Source organism: Cebus imitator, unplaced genomic scaffold, assembly GCF_001604975.1.
Source record: "Cebus imitator isolate Cc_AM_T3 unplaced genomic scaffold, Cebus_imitator-1.0 Scaffold342, whole genome shotgun sequence".
In the NCBI taxonomy this organism is placed as follows: Eukaryota; Metazoa; Chordata; class Mammalia; order Primates; family Cebidae; genus Cebus; species Cebus imitator.
In genome coordinates, this window is record NW_016107657.1 from 405,747 (window position 1) to 432,760 (window position 27,014).

Consider the following 27,014-nt stretch of genomic DNA (forward strand, 5'->3'; position numbering starts at 1 on the left):
CGGGTTGTTAAGCTTTGTTCTGAAGGTTTGCAGTTTATGTAAGGCTCTAGAAAAGTGGGAAAGTAACTTTAGCCATCTTGCCCACTGTTGTCACTAAGATATTATATATAAAACCAACTGCAGCAGGCAAATAGCATTTGAGTTCATATTTTCTTCTCAATTTATTCTTCGTAGGAGTCTAATGCAGAATAGACCAACCTCAATATTTGTAAATAATTTGCATTGCATGTGCATTAGGAGACATCAGTAGTGACCTCAATTAAGGTTCATCACCACATCAAGAATTGCCTCCACATTCTTCTTGCCTTTGTCTCCAAATGGGGATTCCAGCAGTTTTTCCCTTGTTTTGAGCCCTTCCTTCTTCATGGCATTAGGAAAGCATTCATGTTCTCTGGAAACTCAAGCCATTTCCAATCAAAGTTTTCTTATGCAGTGCTGTGGGCCAGGCTGGGCATATTGGGAGGTTTTTTTTTTTTTTTTTTTTTGATAACTCATTTTAAAAAAGCTTTTAAGGCATTCTCCAGCTGGTGTTGGAAATAAACCTTAATTTTGCTCAGCTTTTCTCTTTTACTGAGAAAAACAACAGGACTGAAGGAAGGAGGGGAGCGGTGGAGTCATTGTTGCTTTCTGTTTGTTCTTTGCATCTCTTTTCTTAGTAAATTGCCTCAGGAATTTCTGCAGGCAGCTATAATCTACTCTTGAAAGGCCTTCTTTTGGCCTCAGCTCTTCAAGTGAGCCAAAACTCTCCCTAAGACTGCAGGGTTTGGCAGAAGACAATGAAAAGAAAGGGAGTATTACCATATGGTCCTTCTAGTGGGATTGCAAAATTTCCTTAAGTTGCTATAAGGGGCTGGCGAAAAGGCAGAAAACTCCTTTTTTTGTTAGGGCAGCAGTCACCACCCTCCCTCTTCCCTCTTTCTCTTTTTCAGCCCCTCCCCACGCAAGTTGGTTACAACAGAGTTTTCTTACATGGTTCTGAAAACAGGGACATTTGGGTTCCATTGGTACCATGGACAGATACCATGCAGACATTTTTCTCTCTTGATGTTTTGAGATAACGTCTCATCACTTGAAATAAACAAAATACAAATGACAAAAATTTGACTTTTATTACTATGGGAATTAATGTTGGAAGTAAGCTAAACACATTTTTTGGTATTAACCATCAAAGACAAAGGTGTTTTTCTCTCATGGTTGACATTTTAAAAGACATTCCTTTGCCTCTTACCCACTAAAAAGAAAATCTTTATTGAATCAGAGGCAGTCTTTCTGAAACTGTGGCTTCTACTGTTAATCTAGTTGAAAGTGAGAACAAATTAATTCATGTTTCCTCAATTCTGAACAGTGATGTAAATGGAGTTTGTTACAGGTTAGAGTTTTAAGGAATTAGGCAGAAGGTGTATATGTCTGACACCTTATCTGTCCTAAAGATCCTGAAAATAATTTCAAGCTCTCAAATTATAAAAAAAAGAAGGTGGTGGAAACAGACTTCAAACACCCTATTCATAAGATAGGAGGCAGAGAGAAGGAGGGGGAGGGTACTGATTCTTTCATTCACCCTACCTATTATGTGTCAGTCACTGTGTAAGGTCCTGGGGATATAGCAGCATGTAAAGCAGACACAAATCCCTGTTTTTGTGGAGCCTATGTTTCAGTGGGGGAGACAGTACATAAAGTAAATCAGTAAAATACATAATGTGATAATGATAAGTGCTATGAGAGAAAAAAAAAAAACAGGCACGTGCCTCTGAAAGAAGAGTATGTATTTGGGTGCACACCTGAGATTTTAGATAGCCGGGGAAGTCTCACCCAGAAGGATCTGTAGGATGAGGGTTATATGAGGACAAGGTGAGAAGCAAGGTGACCAGGGAGGAGGCTACTGTGTGACCCCCTGAAGGATGATTCCTTAGGCCAGGAGTGTACCAAGGCAGTGGTAAGAAAGGGTTGGACATGGGATTCTTTGCCAGATGAGACTGGGGGTTTAGTAAAGAGAGGCAAGAAGGCTGGCCACAGTTCTACCCTGAGCAACTGCTGCAGACCCTGTGTTTCCTCTGCTGTGGTCTCCAAAGCAGAGTCACTAGGACTTTCTGGTTTATACTGTCTTATACTTTGTGTAATTGCTTTCACACTAGTTTGCAAACTCCCTGAGAGAAAGCCTTTTCTCTTTTTTCACACTTCATGGAGGCCAATAAATGTTTGTTTGACTTGAATGGAATTGACTTTATTCCAAAATCATTCTGTAAACACACACACACACACACACACACACAGAGGGAGAGAGAGAGAGCCAGAGAGCCAGAGCGCACAACAGCGAACGCATTGTAGACTACCTGCCAGGTTGACAATACATGACTCACCTGCAGTTAAAAATCATAGCCAAGGGTCATGATGAAATATTTTCTGAGCCAGTCAGACCCATGCATGCATGGGCTCAGAACACTGGGAAGAGAGATGGAACTTCACTTCAAATGCAGCTCCAAGGCTCCCCATCCTGGCTCTGGAGAAGCCGGGAGGACTGCTTTGTGAGTGGGAGAATTGGAAAAATTGGGGATTTTTGGGATTTTTGCCAGATGGTTTGACCTCTGGTGTTTGAAGGCCAGTCACAAAGATTCTGCTTTGTAGCATAATCTAGAAATGACCCAGGTCTTATGGTGTGTCCTGAGCCCAGGACTAAGCCAGCAGAAAAGTGTCGCTGATGGAGAGGCAGGAGCAGTGTCGGTTGGCACTGACAGATGGATGGCAATGCTCCTAGGCAACAGTCAGTCTCAGCCAGTTGCTTCACTCAGTACAGCCAACCACTGTCCTGGAACCAAGAAGGGAAAGCAGAATTGGTGATAAGATCCCACCCCCTCTTTACTCTTGCTAGCCCACTATCTTTTCGTGTATTGCTGTCAATTACTTTTTCCATCTATTGAGTATTGAAGAACATGTATATGTCAGAGACGTGTGCTCTCTACTAGCTATTTATGTTTTATTCCAGCTGAAAAAGCCCATAATTAATGCTAGTAAAGCACATTACCAAGTATTTTCACAATAACGGGGTAGGTTTTATTTTACCCCATTTTTTTAATATGAGGAGCTGGTGTAGATTGATTGTCGTTAAAGGGTGGATGCACCTCTGAAACCTTTCTGGCCAATGACATATCTCAAATGCCATACATTTTGCCATTGGAGAAGCATTTTGCCATTTCTGATGCTGGTTAATGAGCCCTCCAGAGCAGATGTAGATAGCAGGATTAGAAGCACACATAGTAGCCACCGCTGGCATGGACTCCTTCACATTCAAATTGGCCACCCCTTCAAGCACTGCAGGTGTTAATTACATACCCCAAGGCCAGTGGTTGTCTGAGTGTCCTCCCAGGACCATTTGCCAGCCATGGGGGCACCAACTGTGAGTTTGGTAGAAATGCAGAATCCCAGGCTCTACCTTGGATCTGTTAAAGCTAAATCTGTGCTTGTCAAGTTCCCCAGTGATTGCTGTACACATTCAAGTACGAGATGATTAAATATATCACATACATCCACTCTTACATTTATGCTAGACTATTTAAAAATCCTGTGTGACAGTCCCAGCTGTGGATAATTCTTAGCTGTGAGGGCTCCTTCATATAGGCAACCTGTGACACTTGTTGCTTCTCTTTTGTTGAATTCTTGATACCTTTTTCTGTGCAAGTGTCCAGTTCCTTTAATATATGTCTCAGAAAATGTGTCACCTGAACCTCCGATGACCTGCTTTGCAATACAAGGTAGGATGTGCCTGGACTCCTTCTATGTCCCTCTCATGCCACATACCAGACTGGCCAGGGAGGAGTTGCTCTTAAAATTCCCTGTTTGATTCATGGAGATGCTAAAGGTGCTTCTCTGACTTAGACTGACTTTGCTTAAATATTTCCTAAATACAGATTAACTGGTGAAATAAAACTAAAAATCCAGTAGCCCGAAGTCTCAATGAGAATATAAAAACAGGCCTCCTCATAATTTTCAGACTAGGAAAAAACAAAATTCTGCTTCCTTGCAAAGCAAAGCAACAGCTTGGTGCTTGGTTTAGTCCTAATGGCACCTTTGTCTGCAGTCGATGTTTGAGGGAGCCTCTAAGTATGGTATAATGACGGGTGTGCATGTCTCTTCCTGAGGCCATATGTAGACACAGGAAAAGCTCCAGCCCCCCGGGGGGGTGTGGTGAAGGCTGGGGCCCTGCTGTCGGACCACAAAGATTACTGAGGACATTTTCCATGCCTGTGGCTCTGGTGTGTGTGGAGGAAGGGGAAGCCTAAGGGGAACTCACTGGGGCAGCAAAGGCATTGTCCCAGCTGGCTTCCCATTCCTGGCCTGTTGCTGTGCTCTTCACTTTCAGGACTCCACAGCTGAGTTGCCACCAAGACTGTGGCCCACCCAGGGGATATGGTCAAGCCAACCTCATTCCCGGTGATCACATGCACCTCTCTGTTCCACAATGATCTGGGAAGGAGTGGGGGAATGGGACTGCCACTTGGGCATTTGGTGGTGGGTAGGTGGTAGGTCTTCACAGCCAATAAGAACTTCATTTCTTGTGAATGTATCTTAAGTTCCCCCTTCCCACCCACATGCCCCAGCTGTTCCCATGTACCAGTCAGAGGTTGGTTCACATTCCCTGCCTGAAATAGCTCCACCAGTGATGAGCCTGCTGGGATCCATGGTGACCATGGTGTTAGAATAGGGCGTTCTTTTGCTTGTCTTCTCCTGTCAGTGGCCTGTGGTTGTGAATCTTTCCTGCAAAGTCTCCCTTGGCTTAGACCTCAGTGTGAAGTGATGAAGCCACTCAGAAAGGGAAGGAGGGAGGGCGAGCATATGTGTCAGCAAGCCTGTGAGCATGTACCCACCCGTGGGGCCTGTGGTGGTCTCTCTTAGCAGCTCCCAACCCTTGCTCCCCACCATTCTATGGAAGTCCAGGGGCTGCCCCAGCAGTTTTTCTATGAACTGACTCAGTGAAACAAGTAGACCCTAACGGAGTACCAGTGGAGCTTGTGAGAAGAGTGCCCTTGGACTTCTTCCTTTTAGTGACAAATGGCATTGTTATGTCAAGACACTGTATACTAGGTGAACCTGAAGCCTAGCACAGAGCATGATACATAATGGGCAACATTGTGTTGTTTGAGGAAACATCAGGAAAGCGTTGCTCAGCCGACCTACTGTGAGTGTGATTATCAACTATTCCAGGAGTCAGCCTGGGCCTCATGCAGAGGAAATAAATGATGCTGCCCATCATAGGACTGCAAAAGTTCCTAGAAATGCCAGGCTGTCTCACTCTTTGGTGTCTACTGTCTGTGTTCCCTCAGCCCGGAAAGCTGCACCTGCCTTTATTCACCTGAATAACTGACTCGTTTCTCCAGAGTTTGCCCGAATGACTAGGGCCCTCCTCTGTTGCATCACTTCCTGCATTAGGCTGAACATATCTGCCTGGGACTCTGTCTTTCCTGTTAGACTCTAAGCTCCTCAACAGCACCACATCTTGCTTATCTTGGTATACTTAGCACCTGTCAGTGAACACAACAGAACTTCCTCCATTTTCCCATTGACCACATCAAGGCTACTGAGTGCAGCACTGCCTCTCCCCTGGATGGCTCTGACTACACCCACCACTTTGGCCCCGGCTGGCTTCTCTTCTCCCAGTCACGACACGTGGAGTCTACACTTGATGTTCAGTTTCTGTGTCACCAGCTCACATTATCTGTACTCTCTCTCAATGCATTCATGGACAGTAATAATTTTTGTGTTGCTTTATATTCATAGGATGTTTTTGTTTCTTGAACAGGGTCTTGCTCTGTCTCCCAGCCTGGAGTGCAGTGGTGCAATTATAGCACACTGCAGCCTCATCCCCTGGGCTCAAGCCATTCTCCCAACTCAACCTCATGAGTAGCTGGGACTAAAGGCATGTGCCACTGTGCCCAACCCAAAGGATGTTTTATAGTGACCTCTTTGTAAGTTGATATAACATATTATAAATGGCATTATCTAAAAGGAAGCAAGTTATTTAAGGTCAATATTTAAGAGTTAGAATTATAACTGAATTAAAGACCCTCTAGAATCAACCTTCCTTTTCTCCATCAATTTTATTGAGGAATAATTCACATACAATAGAATGCACACATTTTAAATGCAGTTCAACTTTTGACAACTATATGCTCTATTGCAAACAAGACAAAAAACATTTTCCCATAAGTTCCTTCATGCATTTTCCCTATCAATCTCCACTATTCCCAATCCAGGCAAGCACTGGTCTGCTTTGTCACTGTAGATCAGATTTGTCTTTTCTAAAGCTTCATATGAATGGAATCATACAGTGTCTGCTCTTTTTTATCTGGCTTATTTCATTTAGCATAATGTCGTTAGAATTCATCTATGCTGCGTGCATCAGTAGTCTGTATTGCTGATTAGTGCGCCCTTGTATGGATGTACCACAGTTTGTTTATCTGTTTGACAACGGATGGACATCTGAGTTGTTTCCAGTAGGGTGTTTTTAAGAACCATTTTGAATAGAGCCTCTATAGATCTTGGTGAAATGTTTTTATATGTGTAAATTTTCACTTTCCTTGGGGAAAGTCCTAGAAGTAGAATTCCTGGGTCAAACAGTAGGTCTGTATTTCAGTTGATGAGAAACTATCAAACTGCTTTCTAGAGAGGCTGCATTATCTCACATCCCAGCAGCACAGCATGAGGCTCCTGTTGTTCCAGGTTCTCCATAAGCTCGTATGACCATTCTTTTTATGGTTGTCCATTCTAACATTGTAACATGCAAAATGTGGCCCAGAGATATTAAGGTTCTTCCCTACAAGCACGCAGGCCATAAGTGCCTGAGCTGTGGTCACCCCACTGGGCCCCTAAGCCTGTTGCTGGTGGTCCTCCCACTGCATCCTGCCCACTTCTCTGTATGGGCCTTTCTGTAACTAACTCTGTTATTCCATGGAAGATGACAGAGGGAAATGGTCAGTTTCATTAGGAAACACACCCTGATTAGGTATTAGGCTCAGAAACACTTCTTCAGCTGAGGTTCCAACCCCAGGTTCTCTTTCTTTCTTTTCTGCAATTGAAGTCTCAAAGAACTTTGAAGCTACATCCACATTGTTTCCTAGTGATGTTCTCAAATGTGTTGGACTCAGCAAGCTGTCACAACAATGGGGAAGAGACCTTATGTTTGGTATTTTGCGTTTTTTTGTTTTCACTGAAACAGCTTGCTAGAGCTGCATGGCACTCTTGGCTTAGCTCTCCTTGCCACAGGACACACAACCTGGAAATAAATACAGAGGAGTGTGTCAGGAGGCCACGGAGGATCCAGACGTAGCTTGTCCATTTAATATGTGAAAACGTTAGGCTAGGTGTGAATTTGTTATGAGACAAAACCACTGTTTAAGTTGTACTAAACTTGTAAAGATGCCACCACTGTATATTCTTTTACTGTTGTTCTTCTTTTCCCTACTTGTTACTTAATAAACTCTTGTCAAAACAGTTGTCTTAAATACCCATTCTTTTCTCTGATGCAATTTTCTTTTCTTTACATGATACTTGCCATAGATTCTTGGCTGTTTCTGTCTTGAAGAATATTGAAAGGACCCATGGTGTGGGGCGGCAGAACTGCTGAGTTTTGCCATCTCTGCGCGGTGACATGATTGATGCTAGGTTGTTCCCTTTTGACCCCAGCTAATGATCCTTATCTTCTCTCCAAGGAGTAGAAACCCATTTCTTTTTTCTCAAAGTGTTTAGGGCAGAGAGGGTGAGCATTTCCCTGTCAACAGGCATTGACCCCGGGAAGGAAGAGGCACTCTCTTTGGGGTAGTGATTGTGCCTTGGAGCGGGATCCCCAGGGCCCGGCTGGGGATGTCTGAAGTCAGGAGACTGTCTCACCACCCAGTTAGGAAGACCTGACAGATGATAGGAGGCATCTCATGGCCCTGAGTGCAGTGCCCAAGAAAGGACTAACTATTCACTGTATAGAGGGCTTTAGATATTATTTAGAAATGTCATGGAGGCCTTAGGGGCTTGAAAGAGAAAAAAAAGTAGTCTTTACTGAGTACCTAACTTGTGCCAGGCGCTTTTCCAACATGATCATATTCATAATCACATGGCTTCAGAATGGTGGAATGTCTATTTTAAATCCTGTTTTACTGATCAGAAAACTGAGGTGCAGAGAGGAATTTCTTCAGAAATGCAAATACGGATTTAGGAGTCTGGGCGGTGGTATTGTCCAAGGCCATAGCACAATGGTGCCTGAAGTCAAAGTGCAAACCAGGCACAGGTACAGTGTCAGGATGAGGACTTTGACAGCTGGTGCCATAGGTGAAGGGGAGAAGATGTCCCCCAAGAGCAGGTGGGAGACAGGACCAGGGGCTGAGGGTGGCAGGTTCTTTGAGCTGAGACTAGGGAATGGGGCGCTTAGCAGAGGCCAACACTAGGTCAGTCCTGGCTGCCATGGGTGCCTCCGTAAGAGGGCTAAGTAGTTTTTGCTGTGTGGGGCTGGCTGGGTGGTATGTGGTTGTGGTTTCCAGTCCTTGAGCTAGGGTGGTTTTTGTCTTGTAAATGGTCTCCCCAGAGAGGTGGGCCTCACACCCAACTGGAAGGGATGGTTTCCTGTGGGTGCTACCAGGAGCCCTAGATGCTTCCAGAAGAGTGAGAAAGAATGGGTTTGTTTGTTTAGGAAGCCTTCCTTCTTTTTGTGCCCTGCCAGTAGGGGGGTGAGTAGGGCCAGCGGCAGGGCAGTGACAGCCATTGTGCCATGACTGTCTCAGGAGAGGGACACCCTGCTCACAAGCAAAACCAACTCAGCAATATGTGTTCTTTGTTGTTTTTAAAAGAGAACCAGGATGGTTGCAGAGGCTTGCTCCTGTAATCACAGCACTTTGGGAGGCCGACATGGGAGGATTGCTTAAGCCAAGTGGTTTGAGAGCAGTCTGGCAACATAGTGAGACCCTGTCTCTACAAAAAAATTTAACAATTAGCCAGGCATGGTGGTGTATACCTGTGGTCCCAGCTACTTGGGAGGCTGAGGTGGGAGGATCACCTGAGCCTGGGAGGCGGAGGCTACAGTGAGCCATGTTCATACCACTACCCTCTAGCCTGGGTGACAGAGTGAGGCCCTGTCTCAAAAAATAAATAATATAAAAAATAGACATAGAAAAAGAAATACATGAGTCTTGAGAAAATATGTAATGTAAATATTTTAACTTAATTTGGAAATTAAGAAAAGGAATTATAAAAGTCCATCGCTAAAGAAAATACCTTAAGGTTCTCCAGATCCCTAATTATGGGAGAAGAGAACAAAGAAAAAGAAATGTAGAAAGAAAGAGGGAGAAGGGAGGAGAACAATTTTCAGGGCCCAGAGAGAGGGCCCTGAGATAGAGACCAAAGAGAGAGACCTGAAGTAAGCCCCTGGTCACCTGTTTTTCACACTGCTGGTTGCCTCAGGGCAGTTTTACTGCATTTGAGATGTCACTGATCTGATAATCCAGGTCAGCAACCTTTTTAGAGGAACAGCATCATGGTGCTGCCTCTTCCTGGCACCTGTGCACAGGTCTTCTATGGCTTGGGTGAGCAGTTCAACTTCTCTGCAGAGGGAAGTCTCCGAGGACCCTTTTCTCTCTATCATTCTTTGATCCTGGGAAGGAAAATGGCAGGTTTGAAACAGGACTTTGACCTATTAAGTGACCTTCATCAGCTGACTTGGGCCCTTTGCCCCCACGAAGGGACCATTTTGGAAATGTGAAGATGGGAGCAAATGGACATATACTTTGCTGGGGCCCCAAAGCTGATCCATTCCCTCCAATTCAGAGGGAAAAGTAGTTTCCTAAGAATTAATTCAGAATAGAGGTATAAATGGCTTTGCTTAGGCTTTCTTTCTCAGTGAAGATGAGGAGGATGGGACCAGTGGGTCTCAAGGTAACCAGACCAAATGGGTGTGGAGATGGGTGAGGCTCAGCACGTGGTAATGACGGACAAGCAACCACATAACATCATTTTATGACTTAAAATCTTTTGCAGCCTCTTGGTCAATAGCTCTTTGAAGATCCTTTGCTTCCTACAGTAAGTGGGAAGGGCTCCTTCATTTGGTACCTTTCTGGGTTCCAGCTCCTACAGTACTGGGCTGTCCTCTTTGTTGACAAATCATCTTCTCCACCAACTACAAGCCTCTTGGAAGCTTGTGCTGTGCCCCATGCATCATTTTACTCTCCTGTCTGGCATAGCCCTTGTTGCAGAATAAATGGTCAGTGATTGTTTGAAGGAAGGAAAGACCGGAGAAGTTAGGATTTCCTGCTGAAGGTGACAAAGAAGCATCTGGTATGTCCAATGTCCTAAAAATTACCTATGCCCTTCCCTTTGGGAACTCAGAGTAGGTACAGATGTGTCTGAAACTCATGTATGGAATCTCAGGTTAACCCAGGCCTTAGACAGAACACACACACTTGCCCATCAGTCACATACACCAGGAACCTATCCAGCCAGACACTTCCAGGAGCTGGAGAGAAACCACTGTGATTGAGAGCTGGCCCTGGCATGGGGAGATCGCAGAAGCATGCATGGACAGATGAGCAATGATTCATGGCAGAAAATGCCAAGTCCCAGGCCTGAGACTGCATGTGTGTGCAGCAGGGGTTGTAAAGAGCTGTGTCCTCCGTAAGCCCCAGGCTCATGGCCTCTCCCACGTCCTGTGGGCTTGCCTTTGGATATAATTTTTAGGCAGACTTTATTTTGGGGAAGAGCAGTTTAAATTTTACAGAAAAAAATACTGGGCAAAAATTTGTTCCCATATACCCCCTCAACCTTCCCTAATTTCCCATTAGTAAAATCTTGCATGAATGTGGTACATTTGTCACGACTGATAAACCAATGGCTGAGACTGTCTTCATTTACACGTATAACCTCATGCTCAGCATAGCACCTACTTACTAGATAATCAATAATTAAGATTATTATAGGGTTTATGTACTTATAAGTATGTAAAATGTGATTGTAATCCAAGGGAATTAGACTTTCAATAAGTTATTCTTAAGCAATCTTCTTTCTTACCGGGTCTTATGACCTTGTCATTGTTGACGTGTAGCTTCTTCATCCTCAGGCTGACTGGGGCGTACCTCAAGCCTCCACTACTCATGGTCATTCCCACAGGCAAAAGGGACGAGTCAGACTTCTCAAAAGCAAAGCCTTTGCTTTAGCATGTGTGTGTTTTCTCTCTGAATTTACAGGGTAGCATAAATGTCATGGATGTGAGTGAGTTTCGGTGGCTCAGTTGTTTACCTTATTTTTATTGTAAGCTAAGAACATACGGTCAATTCAATTTCTGCTTGCCATTTTCAGTTACTCTTCTGTGTTTCCTCGAGCCTCCAGTCCCAGCTCTGGGGCCGGCATCTATGGCACCTCTCTGCCTATGTTTCTGCACCTGTTCAATGAAGATGTTGGGTTAGAGCAATGATTTTTACCTTGTGGTCCATGGAATGTCCTGAAAGACCACAAGAAGTTTCTGGGCATCCATATCGCTGAAGTTGTATTAATATCTTGAATATCTGAACATTTTTTGTGTGTGTGTTATTCTTTTTTTTTTTAATTGTACTTTAGGCTCTGGGATATATGTGCAGATAATGCAGGATTGTTGCATAGGTACACACATGGCAATGTGGTTTGCTGCCTCCATCCCCCTTGCAACCTACATCTGGCATTTCTCTCCATGTTATCCCTCCCTGACCTCCCACTCCCCTACTGTACCTTCCTTGGCGCCCCCAACAGACCCCAGTGTGTGATGCTCCCCTCCCTGTGTCCATGTGTTCTCATTGTTCAACACCCGCCTATGAGTGAGAACATGTGGTGGTTGATTTTCTGTTCTTGTGTCAGTTTGCTGAGAATGATGGTTTCCAGATTCATCCATGTCCCTACAAAGGACACAAACTGATCGTTTTTCATGGCTGCATAGTATTCCATGGTATATATGTGCCACAGTTTCCCTGTCCAGTCTATCATTGATGGGCATTTGGATTGGTTCCAGGTCTTTGCTATTGTAAACAGGGCCACTATGAACATACGTGTGCATGGGTCTTTATAATAGAATGAATTATAATCCTTTGGGAATATACCCAGTAATGAGATTGCTTGGTCAAGTGGAATTTCTATTTCTAAGTCCTTGAGGAAGCACCACACTCTCTTCCACAATGGTTGACCTAGTTTACACTCCCACTAATAGTGTAAAAGTGTTCCTATTTCTCCACATCCTCTCCAGCATCTGTTGTCTCCAGATTTTTTAATGATTGCCATTCTAACTGGCGTGAGGTGGTATCTCAATGTGGTTTTGATTTGCATTTCTCTAATAATCAGTGATGATGAGCATTTTTTCATATGTTTGTTGGCCTCATATATGTCTTCTTTGGAAAAGTGTCTGTTCACATCCTTCTCCCACTTTTGGATGGGTTTGTTTGCTTTTTTCTTGTAAACCTGTTTTAGTTCTTTATAGATTCTGGATGTTAGCCCTTTGTCAGATGGGTAGATTGCAAAATTTTTTTCCCATTCTGTTGGCTGCCAGTTCATTCTAATGATTGTTTCTTCGGCTGTACAGAAGCTCTGGAGTTTAATTAGGTCCCATTTGTCTATTTTGGCTTTTGTTGCCATTGCTTTTGGTGTTTTAGTCATGAAGTCCTTGCCTATGCCTATGTCCTAAATGGTTTTGCCTAGGTTTTATTCTAGGGTTTTTATGGTGTTATGTCTTATGTTTCAGTCTTTAATCCATCTGGAATTAATTTTAGTTTAAGGTATCAGGAAGGGGTCCAGTTTCTGCTTTCTGCACACTGCTTGTCGGTTTTCCCAACACCATTTATTAAACAGTGAATACTTGCCCCATTGCTTGTTTTTGTCAGGTTTGTCAAAGATCGGATGGTTGTAGATGTGTAGTGTTGCCTCCAAGGCCTTGTTCTGTTCCATTGATCTATATCTCTGTTTTGGTACCAGTACCATGCTATTTTGATTACTGTAGCTTCATAGTATAGTTTGAAATCAGGTAGTGTGATGCCTCTGGCTTTGTTCTTTTTGCTTAGGATTATCTTGGCTATGTGGGCTCTCTTTTGGTTCCATATGAAGTTTAAGGTGATTTTTTTCCAGTTCTGTGAAGAAAGTCATTGGCAGCTTGATGGGGATAGTGTTGAATCTATAAATTACTTTGGGCAGAATGGCCATTTTCATGATATTGATTCTTCCTAACCATGAGCATGGAATGTTTCTCCATTTGTTTGTGTTCTCTCTTATTTTCCTGAGCAGTGGTTTGTAGTTCTCCTTGAAGAGGTCCTGTACATCCTTTGTTAGTTGTATTCCTAGGTATTTTATTATCTTTGTAGCAATTGTGAATGGGAGTTCACTCATGATTTCGCTCTCTTTAAGTCTGTTATTGGTGTATAGAAATGCTTGCGATTTTTGCATATTGATTTTGTATCCTGAGACTTTGCTGAAGTTGCTTATCAGTTTAAGGAGATTTTGGGGTGAGATGATAGGGTGTTCTAAATATACAATCATGTCATTTGCAAATAGAAACGATTTGACTTCCTCTTTTCCTAATTGAATACCCTTTATTTTTTTTTCTTGCCCAATTGCTCTGTCTAGAACTTCCAATACTATATTGAATAGGAGTGGTGATGGAGGGCATCCTTGTCTAGTGCTGGATTTCAAAGGGAATGCTTCCAGTTTTTGCCCATTCAGTATGATATTGGCTGTAGGTTTGTTGTAAATAACTTTTATTATTTTGAGATACGTTTCTTTGTTACCTAGTTTATTGAGAGTTTTAGCATAAAGGGCTGTTGAATTTTGTCAAAGGCCTTCTCTGCCTCTGTTGAGATAATCATGTGGTTTTTGTCTTTGGTTCTGTTTATGTGGTGGGCTTTTACATTTATAGACTTGCATATGTTGAACCAGCCTTGTATCCCTGGAATGAAGCCTACTTGATTGTGATGGATAAGCTTTTTTTTTTTTTTTTTNTTTTTTTTTTTTTTTCACAACTTGTATATTGGAGGCTATAACTCCAACAAGCTTCAAAATCGCTGGAAAATATGATTTCCAAAGTCCAACCAAACAATTTTTTTCACTGCAAAATACAGTATCCACTATGCCACATTTTCTCTTTAAAACATTAGCAAGTAATAATGGAGTGAGGCTGCAGGTTGAAATGAGCCATCTGCCTTGACATTCGTTTGTCATGTGGCACATTTGAATTCACAAGAAGAAGGTCTAGAGTACACTTCTGTTGCCTCACTCAGTGCTGACAGTAACTGGGGTTGCATGTGTTCTAGCTAGGGGAATGGGCATCGCCCAAGCTTAGCCACTCATTTTCTAGAAGCTGTCTTTGGTCACATTTCACAGAACTGTTCTTCACCAACTCTCTCTGGTATCTGAAGAGCAAATGCCACACAGCTAAATGCCTGGTGGATCAGGAGCTCGTTTCTCATGGCTGTGCCTGAGAAATCATGATGGTTGTATTGTCTGTAGCTGCTGCAAACAGACTTTCAATGTAGGCCTGACCATTGTGCCTATGAATAAATCTCCTTTCGAAATGTGGTAAACTTTGCAGCAGCCCAGGGGAGAAAGGAAAGTTATAGTGCTCCCTGAGCAGAGAAGAGGCTCTGGGGACATGGTCCAGGTTTTCCCACCGGGAGCTTGGTTAATGTGTTTGACACCTGGTGAGAGCTTGTGCTGTAATTATTAGTCTCCCAGCCAGCAATTTTTATAGGCCCCAAAGCGTGATACTCTAGATGTATCTTTCACTCCCGTACTTCCCTTCTTGAAGGGGATTTTGGTTTTTCCCCCTGCATATTCTTTCACTGATGTAAATTGGTACTCATTTTTCTCTCTGGGCCTTTCTAATTAATGTTCTGGTCTTTCTTTCTTCACACACTGAAGTTTTCTTCATCGTGCTCTTCGCTGAACCGGAAGCACAGCACCCCTTTGGCTGTACTTTTCAGCACTGATCTTTGTGAGCCCCACAGGGCTTTTGAGACAAAGCAGGAATGATCCCCAGTAGTCTCCTAGACTGTGCCCTCCACTCTTGTTATTACAAGCCAGTTTACAGTATAATACATGATTACACCTATTAAAGGGACATAGTTCATTTTAAAAGGCAAGAAAATTGGCAAGAAAGGATGGAGGGGCAGTTCCAAAGATTTCCACAAATAATGTTCTAATTACACCTCCTCGTCCTTACTAAAGATAGGCTTCTAATTGCATTTACTCAAAGGCTAATGCTACCCAAATGATTATAGCCCAGGCAGGTTTAATTTGGAAGTGGTAGGAGAATAGATGCATGTGTTTCTTCATTTATTTATTGGCCATGCACAAGCTGTACTTGACCTAAAAGTAAGGGATGTATAATCAGTCTGCCCCCAGCTTTTCCCCAGCTGCCGGAATCAGCAATCAGCACTGCTTCTTCCCCAGGACCTTCTGCAGCCTTAGCTCTCATCGGCTGCTGGCCACCTCTCGGGGCTGTGCTTGGGGAACCTCTTTGCACATCTCCCACCTGGCAGTCCCAGAGCTTCAGGAGAAAGGCAAGTCTTTAATGACTCCAGTTTGATCTCAGCCCTGCATTTCTGCTTTGAGTTTTGCTGTTACACATTTTTTTTTTTTTTTTGAGACAGAGTTCTGCTCTGTCGCCAAGACTGGAGTACAGTGGCATGATCATGACTCTCTGCAACCTTGACCTCCTGGGTTTAAGCAATCCTTCCACCTCAGCCTCCTGAGTAGCTAGGACTATAGGCGCAAACCACCACATGTCGCTGCCTATTTTTGTATTTTTTGGTAGAAGCAGGGTTTTACCAGGTTGCTCAGTCTGATCTCAAATTTGTTGGCTCAAGCTACCTGCCGGCCGTGGCCTCCCAAAGTGCTGGGATTCCAGGTGTGAGCTACTGTGCCTGGCCTTTTTATGCCTTTTTGACATTCATCAGGAAGGCTCCCACATGTCTCCTCTTGGTTGCTCAGGCACCTTGTTTTCCTTGATGCTCTGATTTAGAGCTCTCCAGCTGAGTCTGAGTTGGCAGGAACCATCTGCTCCCCTGCAACCTCCCCTGATAGGGGCTGTACCACCCTCACTGACATGTGTTCATAGCCAAGGTGAACAAAGAGGAGCAAGGAGAACCTCTGTGAGCTCATGGGAAAAGTTTGATATTTGCATATACATGAAGCCTCTGTAGCTGCCCTCTTGCTGGCGTAGGGTGGGCTCCAACCTACTTCTTCTGCACTACATGTGGAATCTACTTTCTTTTGCTTTGCCTGATTTTCAGGCAGTGGGCACACTTGGAGTTCCTTTCCTTGAGATTCAGGAGCTGTTAGGACAGTCTATACAGTATACTGCATATAGTTAGAGGGTCAGTGGACCTGCAAATAGTCTGTACTAACCACAGATTGAAGTCATATGTGCACATGCATCTGCACACACACAGACCCACATAAACACGTGGGAGACCCTCACAACGAGCAGAGTCTGCAGAATAGAGAATTGGTGCAGAGCTAGGGAGCATGAAGTCTGTCAGTCATCTTGCCTCAAGGAAACCCTGCACATACCCATGTAACCCAGACTGAAAATACCTGAATCTACATAGACAGGCTGCTTTTAAAGAAGGGGTGATTGGACTTCCATAGGAAATGGAGCCAAGAGTGAGGTAAAGAATATCCCTGGGAATCTGGCAGGCCAGGTACCGTTCCTGGGTGAGCCCTTCACATTCTAGTCTAAGCTGAAGGAGAGGCCCGCACAGCCTTGGTGAACTTTCTGTATGTTAAAACTTGGGTGCAACACAAGTGGAGTGCCTGGTTTCTTGAACTTGGAATGTTACCCAGCAGATAAAGCTCCAGATCACACCTCCCATGGCACTGTTAGTCCTGCAGCAAGGAACCCAGGACCTGCGCTGTGGGAAGAGGTGATTCTCCTTTGGCCTGTCTGGGCCTCTCTTGCGCCACATCAAAGGGCTGTCACTAGTTGCTAGTTTGGGCATGATGTCTGACATAGTGAAATGCCTGCTGGATCCTCTTTTACCGCATAAATTGTACTTCTTGTAAAATGACAAATTATATGTCACTTAAAACATCCCTGCATCCTAATCCTTCCTAAGCCTCTAGGTAGACTGAGGTATCTCCTAAAATGTATGTTATGAATCAACAGAATAAGATAAGTTAGGAGGAGAGGCTTTTTGGTACCACTATTTTAAACATAGCTGGCAACTTTGAGTTTTAATAAAGAACTGTGATTTCATTTTAAACCACATTATTGTTCTTGGTAGAAAGAGAATGTATTATTGAATTGTCTTTCCAAAGACAGTACTCTAGAGTAATATTCCTTTAAATAAATATTTTGTTCTTTTTATTTCAACCATAATGATGACCCTTGTATTGCTCTAATGTGATATATAGGGACTAATGCATAACATTTGTTAAAATATTAAATTCTTATAAATATTAAAGATTTGCAGTAGTTCAGGAGAAGGTATCTGTCAAAAAAATGAAGCATCACTGCCAGACATTTGTATGAAGGGTAAAAAAAAAGTTACAACGTAACAGATGCCACATGGTAGGATTTCTGATCAAGACCTTGTCTGGTGCTTTATACCATAGGGAATTAAAAAGAAAAGCATTTTAAGAGACATTTCAGCCAAAATTGGTCATATTTTTATATAGATTAGCTGTTCTTTTGAGCTTTGATATTGAAAAACAAAACTACATTAACATTTGTGAATCTCTAAAGTTCTGTAGTGAGAATTCTCTTGCTTAAAGCAACAGAGTCATTATTTGGGAACTGTACTACATATTTTCTTACTCAGTTTTGTTTGAAATAGACAATTTAAACAAATTACTGCAAAGGTTTTGCTTTGAAAATGAAACATAATTGGAATGGAAAGTACTTATTCCTCGATTAGAAATTGTAGTTTGTTTTAATTAAATGACACTTGGCAAAAAGGAGACATTTTTGGTACTGCTGGGAGTATCTTTGGCATTTGTAGAAGGATGCTTTTTATCTAAGAGTTTGAGATGGCATCAGAGCCTCCCTATGGTCTGGTTCTAGTGCCACTGAGGAATAAGTTGTGATGTCAGAGAAGTTAAAAATAAAACGAATGCTGGGCGCAGTGGCTCACGCCTATAATCCCAGCACTTTGGGAGGCTGAGGCAGGTGGATCATGAGGTCAGGAGTTTGACACCAGCCTGACTAACATGGTGGAACCCCACCTCTACTAAAAATACCAAAAAAAAAAAAAATTAGCCAGACATTGTGGCGCACACATGTAATACCAGCTACTTGGGAGGCTGAAGCAGGAGAATCGCTTGAACCCGGGAGGCAGAGATTGTAGTGAGCCAAGATCGTGCCACTGCACTCCATTCTGGGTAACAGAGTGAGACTCTGTCTCAAAAAAAAAAACAAAAAACCACAATGAATGCATATCAATTAGGAGACAGATAGTCAGATTGCATATAAACAAGATGCAGCTATATCTATAAGAAATTCTACATAGATAGGTTAAAAATAAAAGGATGGAAAAAGATACACCATTCAATCACTAACCCAAAGTGGTCATATTCTTATCAGAAAAGTAGACTTTAAAACAGGAATATTGACAGGGATGAAGAGAGACATTATATAGTGATAAAAGGTCAATACACCAAGAAGCCACAACAGTCCCAAATGTAAGCATACTTAACAACAAAACTTCAAAGCACCTAAAGCAGGAACTCATAAAGATGAAAGAAGAAATACACAAATCCTCTGTAATAGTTGGAGACTTCAACACTACTTTCATAATAATCTATAGAACAAGTAAATAGAAAATTCAGTAAGTATATAGAAGACCTGGACAGCACTATTACTCATTTTGATCTAGTGGATATTTATAGAACAGCCACTCAATAACTGCAGAATACATGTTCTTTTAAAGTGTACATTAGACATTCACCAGGATAAACCACATTCTGGGCCATAAAATAAGCCTTAATGAGTCTAAAAGATTTGATAAAGTATATGTTCTGACCACAAAGAAATCAAATCAGAAATTAGTAGCAGAAAGATATCTGGAAAATCTCTAAATATTTGGAAATTAAACAATACAATTTAATAAACCATGGGTCAAAAAAATCACAAGGTTAAGTTATTCCACCCTGAATTCAATATTAATAAAATTTTAAAATGAAAACAATATATCAAAATGTACAGGAAGCAGTTGAAGCAGTACTTAGAAATGAACTTACAGCATTAAATACTTAGAAAAAAGACAGTTCTCAAGTCATTTAAATTTCTACCTGAAGAAACTGGAAGAGCAAACTAAACTCAAAGCCAACAAAAGAAAGAAAATAATCAATGAAATAGAAACCAGAAAAGCAATAGGAAAAAAAACCTCTAATGAAATCAATAGCTGATTCTTGAAAAACACTAATAAATTGGTAGAGCTCTAGTCAGACTGATCAAGTAAAATAGAAAGAAGACACAAATTACCAACACCAGGTATAAAAGGACATTGCTACAGTTAATAAAAGGATGACAGAATATGAACAACTTTATGCCCACACATTAAACAGCTTAAATGGACAAATTCCTTGAAAGACACAAATTAACAAACTTCATTGAAGAAGAAAGAGATAATCAGAATAGCCCTGTATTAATGAAGAAATTGAATAAATAACACGAATGAAATGAATAAATAACATTTGTATAGACTTGTTTGTATAGAATAAGTCTATAGAAATCCCTTCAGAAAGCAGAAGGGGAAGGAGTACTCCCAACTCACGAGATCAGCATTGTCTCAATATCAACACCACTGCAAAAAAAAAGAAACTATAAACCAGTATTCCTTATGACTATAGATGCAGAAATCTTCAACAAAATATTAGCAGTCATTCTCAGCTGATTTTTTTTTCTAATACTTAGTTTGTATTTTAAAAACTGATTATTTTCACTATAGCACCAAGTAGTAAAACCTTAACTATCAGAATACAACTAATGATAACCTTCATTTTGATGAATCAAAAATGATATATCACTAGTAACTAAAGGAGACTTTAACTGTGATATTTTGAGTCTACTTATGACACATTTTTGCTTGTCATCTGGTGACAAGGTCTAATGCAAGTCTATTGCCTTTTTTTTTCTTTTTTGAGACAGCATCTTGCTCTGTCACCCAGGCTGGAGTGCAGTAGCATGATCTCAGTTCAATGCAGCCCCTGCCTCCCAGGTTCATGAGATTCTCCGGCCTCAACTTCCCAAGTAGCTGGGATTACAGTCATGAAGCACTACACCTGGCTAATTTTTGTATTTTTAGCAGAGACTGGGTTTCACCATGTTGGCCAGACAAGTCTTGAACTCGACCTCAAGTGATCAGCCAGCTTTGGCCTCCCAAAGTGCTGGGATTACAGGCCTGAGCCACTGTGCCCGCCAGCCTATTGCCTTTTTAAGAGTTACTTGGAATTGACTCAATTCTACTGATGTTCTTCCTGGGTAGGATAAATCTGGCCCACTTCTTTGGGGGTATACTTGTTTGGGGACCCATGCTTTTACTTGATAGTTTTATTCTTATTTATTAGAAGTCATATTGACAAAAAACAAAGTCTGTTTCTCTGATACTTGGGGATTCTCAGATGTTAGCTGTGAAAGTTGGAAGAAGTGTGATCACCCCAGAGACCAGGGTTCTACTCCAGGCATGATACAGTGAGAAACTCACTCTATTACTCATATGTTGGGACCACACAAACTCTTTAGAGGTCAGCCTGAGAGTCACCAGGGCCTTGTTTCTTAGGGTCAGAGATGAATTAGATGTTCAGTTTGGGGATGGTTGATTCCTCTGGAGCTTTCTAGGTTCTTACTTTTTAGGAAGGTGGTGCATTCTCTCTTAATCAGAAGTCTTCATAATTAGCAAGTGTTTGTGGGTCGCATGTTGTGTTTAGAGGTGGTAGATGCCAAAGTGGTCAAACAACAGGAAATCTTTGGAGTTGCATACCACCCCCCAGAACCCCACCTCACAGCATCTTGCCACTGCTCCTTAGCAGCAATATGTATTAAGTTGTGAGTTTGGAGGAGCTGGACTACCTCAGGATGTGAGAGAAAACCACAGCGTCTGCAGTACAGCGAGGGAGTGGGGCTGTATGACCAAGGGCTTGGCAGACCATGCAAAGGAGTTTGGATTTCATTCTGGCTGCAGTGGGCAGCCACGAAGGGCTTAAAGGGGGAAGTGATGTCATCAAGTGGGTGTTTCCACAGGGTCCTTCTGTTCTTTGCCAGAAGGCAATACGTCTGGTAGGGAGGCCTTTGAAGAAACGACTGCCAAGCAAATACTGCGCTTTACATACCTGTGTCCTTTTAAATCTCTGTAAGATGGGGCCTATCCACTTCCTGGGCCACTGTGAAAAATTAGCATATCTGTTCTGTCACTAGACTTCTGCAAACTCTTCTGGGGCCATGTGTTTCATGCCGCTTGCACAAGAGGGGAATGTGGCTCTGCCCTGAATCTCTTTAGGCTAGAATTGAAGCCCAGGGTAGCTGGCCAGCAACATGACATTGCTTTGAATGCTTTTAGTCTATCTAAACATTTTAAATGGTATTTTGCATTCCACTCTATAATATACATGCTTAATTTAACACAGAACCCATTTTCCTCTAACATTTATATTCCTATTTTACAGATGAGAACCCAAGGCTTAGAGAGGTAAAGTGTTTTGTTCAAGGTCACATAGCTAGTAAGTGGTGACACCAGGTTTAGAATGCAGGCAGTCTGATTACTTAGTCTTTGCTCCTGATAATGGCATTCTTTACTGTGGTATCCTAGTGCCCACTACTGTGCCCAGCAGGTGCTCAGTAAATATGTTTGGTGATTCTTTTGGAGAACTTTGGCAGCTGGTGCTAGGAATATAACCCTATGCACGTGAGCCACCTGGATCAGGGCCAAGAATGGGTGCTGGGAGGGCTGAGCAGGATCCGTGCTCCCTGGCATCCTGCATAACCAGAACAGGACTCCCTCCTGTGTGTCTTCAGCACCTGTAGCACCATCACTTTGGCCAGCTAGTAACTGTGGCCAGCTAGTAACTCTGACCGGCTGTATGGCAACCCCTGGAGGATGGGCCCTATGTCAAGCTCACCTTCTTCTTCATGAAACCTGGCCTAACTCGTATACTTGAAATGTGACCAGCTCAACAGTGAGCTTGTGGAAGTCAGCCTGTCTTCATCTAGAGAATTCCAAGACTGGGATCTTTCATCTGGCTTGCCCATGGCCAGGGCCATCCTTGAACATGAGTGAAAACCCACAGCCAGGCAGAGCTAAGGTTGGCTTCCTGCGTAGAGGCCCTTATGCAACTAGAGGGAGCCAGCTAGTCAGTAAAGCTGCCATGCTGCCTTTGGGTCTCCCATGCTGTCTAGGGAACCCTGGGACCAGAAGAGTGCTCAAGGCAGCCCACACACCCCAGAAACAGGAGGTGTAGAAAGCATGGGTATGCAGGGCCTGTAAGGCAAGGGAGGCATGAGGTAGAAGGGTGGATTCTATTCTGGCTGCATGGACTTTTCTGGGTATAGTTGGCCATCAAGTGGAAATAGTCTATACACTGGAAAATAGAGTCTGCAAACAGCTGGAAATAGAGATCTTGAGAGAGGAAGGATGGGAGATGAGGGTTAAAAACCTAGGTACCTTCTCTACAAGTCACACATCCCCACACTGTGACACCTGTCACATACCAGACATGTATATGCAACATTCTTCTTGTGGTTGGGCGTAAGGTTTGCACCCTGAATGAAATGAATAGATTTTCATTACCTTTCCAGGGGTAGTTTTGTTATCATTCATATCCTCTCTGTTTTCACTGTCAATTGAGTCAGTTTAATTAATTTGTGTGTTGTATTCTTTATTTCAGAAAAACTGTACAACTCCAGTGGACGAGATCTGAGAAGGGCCCTTTTCTCCCTGAAACAGATATTTCAGGTAAATAGGAAAAAAAACAAGCATTTACCTGTTTTCACATTGCTGTGAAATTAGATACAGACAAGCTTCTACCTGAACTTATTATGAAAAGGAAGGACAAATTTAGATTACAATATTTATCTTTAGATTACAATATAAATTAGATCATAGTATCTATCAGTTGAGAATATTTTTACCATGTCAAATGTTTCAAACATAATAAAAAGTAAAGGCAACTTTATCACATCGTAACATTTTTCCATATTTACTTCTAGATTTTTTTTAATTATACTTTAAGTTCTGGGATATATGTGCAGAACATGCAGGTTTGTTACATAGGTATACATGTGCCATGGTGGTTTGCTGCATCCATCAACCCGTCATCTACGTTAGATATTTCTCCTAATGCTACCCCTCCCCTTGCCCCCCCATCACCCGACAGGCCCTGGTGTGTGATGTTCCCCTCCCTGTGCCCATGTGTTCTCATTGTTCAACTCCCACTTATGAGTGAGATCATGTGGTTGGTTTTCTGTTCCTGTATTAGTTTGCTGAGAATGATGGTTTCTAGCTTCATCCATGTCCCTCAAAGAACATGAACTGATTCTTTTTTATGGCTGCATAGTATTCCATGGTGTATATGTGCCACATTTTCTTTATCCAGTCTATCATTGATGGGCATTTGGGTTGGTTCCAAGTCTTTGCTATTGTGAATAGTGCTGCAATAAACATGCATGTGCAAAGCCTATTAGAGTTATAACTGAAGACTTGGGTTCTGCTTCCAATGCTCAAACAATCTCTTTTCCCCCTACCCCTACATGCACGTTTCCTAATGGTAAATATTCACCAACAATATGTGACATTCCTTTTTTATGAGCTGTATACACATATAATCATGTTGCATATATCCTACTTCTGCTTACTGAGAGTGGGATAGGTGTAGGCATAACTGATGTAGCTCTGATTGAGGATTGCATTGGATGAATAAAACACAAGTTGTTTTGTTTATTCTTCTATTGGCAGATCGTTTGGTTAATTTAGAGTATTTTGCTTTTGTAAACCATGCTATTGTGACTATGCCACCTTGTGTACCTGAGCAAATCTGTCTTGGATTCCATAACATCCTTCCATCCTAGGCCTTCCCTCCATTCCTATGCTGAGAAAGTCACCAGCATAATGAAGAGGACTAAGACTGGGGTGCAGACGAGCCCCAAGGTGATCACCCATGTGAAAGCATAGGTGATCACCCTGCAGAGGGCAGGGTCAGGAGATGGGTTCATGGAGAAGATGGCCTTCACACTGAACTTGTGTCTGTCTAGGTTCATTGTTTCTTTCTGTTAGAATTTTGGATTCTAGTTTATAACCTACCTCTTTTCAGTTCCCATCTCATCTACATCCTTGAAAGATTATCTTTGTCAGTGATAGTTGTCAGTGATAGCCAGAGTGGATTTCTCCCTGTTTGAGAGGGAATAGGCAAAAGGGTGGGACCCAAATCTGTCCCATCCACACATTCTTGTCCCATTTTTCCTTCACTGTGTTCAATTGTACCATTATCTTTTTTTATTTTTCTTCAAAAAGAGTTCCTTCTCTGTGTTGACATTTCTGGAGACAAATCCTCTTTCTTTTCTTCTGGTAGCCATGGGTTTGAACCTGGTGCGCCCTTGCTCCACCCCACTTCATACTTTGGAAATGCTTTGGGGTTTATAGGTCTGCCTTGGTTCACGCCTGTCCTCCTCTCACCTGGAAAACTGCAGCAGCTATTCATGGATCCGTGTGTGTTTGGTCCTCTCTAACTCAGTCCATTCTTAGCTTCCCACCAGAGGGAGTTACTCTCTTGTTGGTTCCATGTTGCCTTCTGGGTTACATCTGAATTTCTCAGCATAACATGGAAGTCCTTCTTGATCTGGCCTCTGCTGCCTACCTCTCTGTCCTTGGCTACATCCTGAGTTCCTCCTGCAGTTGTACTCCAAATGTAAGGCATGCCCTTTCTCTTCTATACCTTTGCCCTTGACCTGCAACTAACTAACTTGTTTATTTGTTTATTGAGATAGAGTCTCACTTTATCACCCAGGCTGGAGTGCAGTGGCATAATCTTGGCTCACTGCAACCTCTCCTTCCTGGGTTCAACCAATTCTCCTGACCCAGCCTCCCGAGTGGTTGGGATTACGGCCACCCGCCACTGTGGTCAGCCAATTTTTATATTTTTAGTAGCGACAGAATTTCGTCATGTTAGCCAGGCTGGTCTCAAACTCTTGACCTCAGGTGATCCACCCACCTAGGCCTCCCAAAATGTTGGGATTACAGGTGTGAGCCTCCACGTCTGGCCTGGACCTACAAGTTCTATCCCAGAATGTTTTGCTACCCCACACCTACTCTGTATGTCTCTCAGTTTTCCTTCTGGTATCTCTTCCTGCTAGGGATCCTCTCTCAGAATGATCCCTCAGCCTAGTTAGGGTCCCTCCAAATACCATTAAAAGTATCCTGTGCTTACCTCTTGTACAGGTAGAGTGTCCTTAATTTGAAAATCCAAAATTAGAAATGCTCCAAAATTTGAAAATTTTTGAGTGATGCCACAAGTAGAAAATTCCACACTTGATCTCATATGATGGTCACAGTCAAAGGGCAGGCTCACAACACACGATTTATTCAGCATCCTCAAGGAAAAAGACCCTCCCACCACCTTTCAGCTATGATATATATTTTCCACACATGCCCAGATTCCTCCATGCAAGCATGCCCACAAAGGGCGATGAAATGGCCTGTGTGCAGGCCGGACACACCAGTGGCAGTTTCCCCACAATGCCCACGTGGGCCGAGATGTACGTGCATTACTCATTGTGTGTGTTTGCTTATTCTGTGCTCTGCGGCATAAAGGTATTGTTGAAAATGTCAAAAAGGCCTGAAGATACCTCCTTGGGTAACAGTGACAAAAAAGAGAAGTCAGCCAGGCGTGGCGGCTCATGCCTGTAATCCCAGCACTTTGAGAGGCCCAGGCAGGTAGATCACCTGAGGTCAGGACTTCGAGACCAGCTTGGCCAACATGATGAAACCGCGTCTCTACTAAAAACAAACAAAAAAAAATGAAAAAAAAAATTAGCTGGGTATGGTGGAGGACACCTGTAATCCCAGCTGCTCAGGAAGCTGAAGGAGAATCGCTTGAATACCAGGAGGTGTAGGTTGCAGTGAGCTGAGATCACACCATCGTACTTTAGCCTGGGCAACAAAAGCAAAACTCTGTCTCAAAAGAAAAAAAAAAAAAAGGAAGTCATTTATGTTTATCTGTAGCACAGGGTGAAGCTGTTGGAGAAATTGGGCAGTGGTGTAAGTGTGAACTGTCTTGCAGAAGATCACCACAGATGACCTGAAGAAATAGAAGGATAAACTGTTGAAGTTCTTTGCGGAAAGCAATGAGCAGAAGTTACTGAAAAATAGGAGAACATTTTGTGAAGCTAAAAGTGAAGATCTCAACTGCATATAGAGTGGATCCGTCAGCAATGCAATGAACACATGCTTTGTAATGTATGCTGATTGTGAAACAAGCAAAGATCTATCATAAACCGAAAATGGAAGGGAACTGCATATTTTCAATAGGCTCTTTGAAGAAATTTAAGAAAAGACACAACATTACATTTTTAAAGATTTGTAGTGATAAAGCTGCGCTGATCTATCACAAAACAGTGGAGAAATTCATTGACAAGATTGCTAAGGTCACGACTGATGAAAATTTGATGCCAGAACATGTGTATGAAAAAACATTACTGTTTTGTAGTTACAGCCCCGGAAAGACACCGACTAGAGCTGATGAGACAGCTCCTAAGGGAATTACAAATGCCAAGGACAGAATAACTGTGGGACGGTGCTAATGCCGCAGGCACACATAAATGAAAATTTGCTGTGATAAGCAAACGTATCCTCACCATTTTAAAGGAGTGAATTTCTTACCATTCCATTATCACACTAACAGAAAGCCATGGATCACTGTATCGTTTTTTCTGATTAGTTTTATAAATATTTTGTACTGAGGGCTTGGGCTCACTTCAGGGAAGCTGGACTAGATAATGATGGCAAGATTTTTTCCTCAACAACTGTTCTTCTCATCTTCCAGCTGAAATTCTC

At 42.6% G+C, this 27,014-nt stretch overlaps 1 protein-coding gene across 12 annotated transcripts in view; it reads left to right on the top strand.

Annotated features, from left to right (window-relative positions):
* Positions 1–27,014, top strand: part of FHOD3 (formin homology 2 domain containing 3) — a 487,025-nt gene that overhangs the window by 184,575 nt on the left and 275,436 nt on the right. For all 12 annotated transcript variants that reach the window (XM_037730378.1, XM_037730382.1, XM_037730380.1 and 9 more), the window contains exon 4: positions 22,855–22,922. In XM_037730378.1, the coding sequence (XP_037586306.1) occupies positions 22,855–22,922 (68 nt within the window). The remainder of the gene's footprint in view (positions 1–22,854; positions 22,923–27,014) is intronic.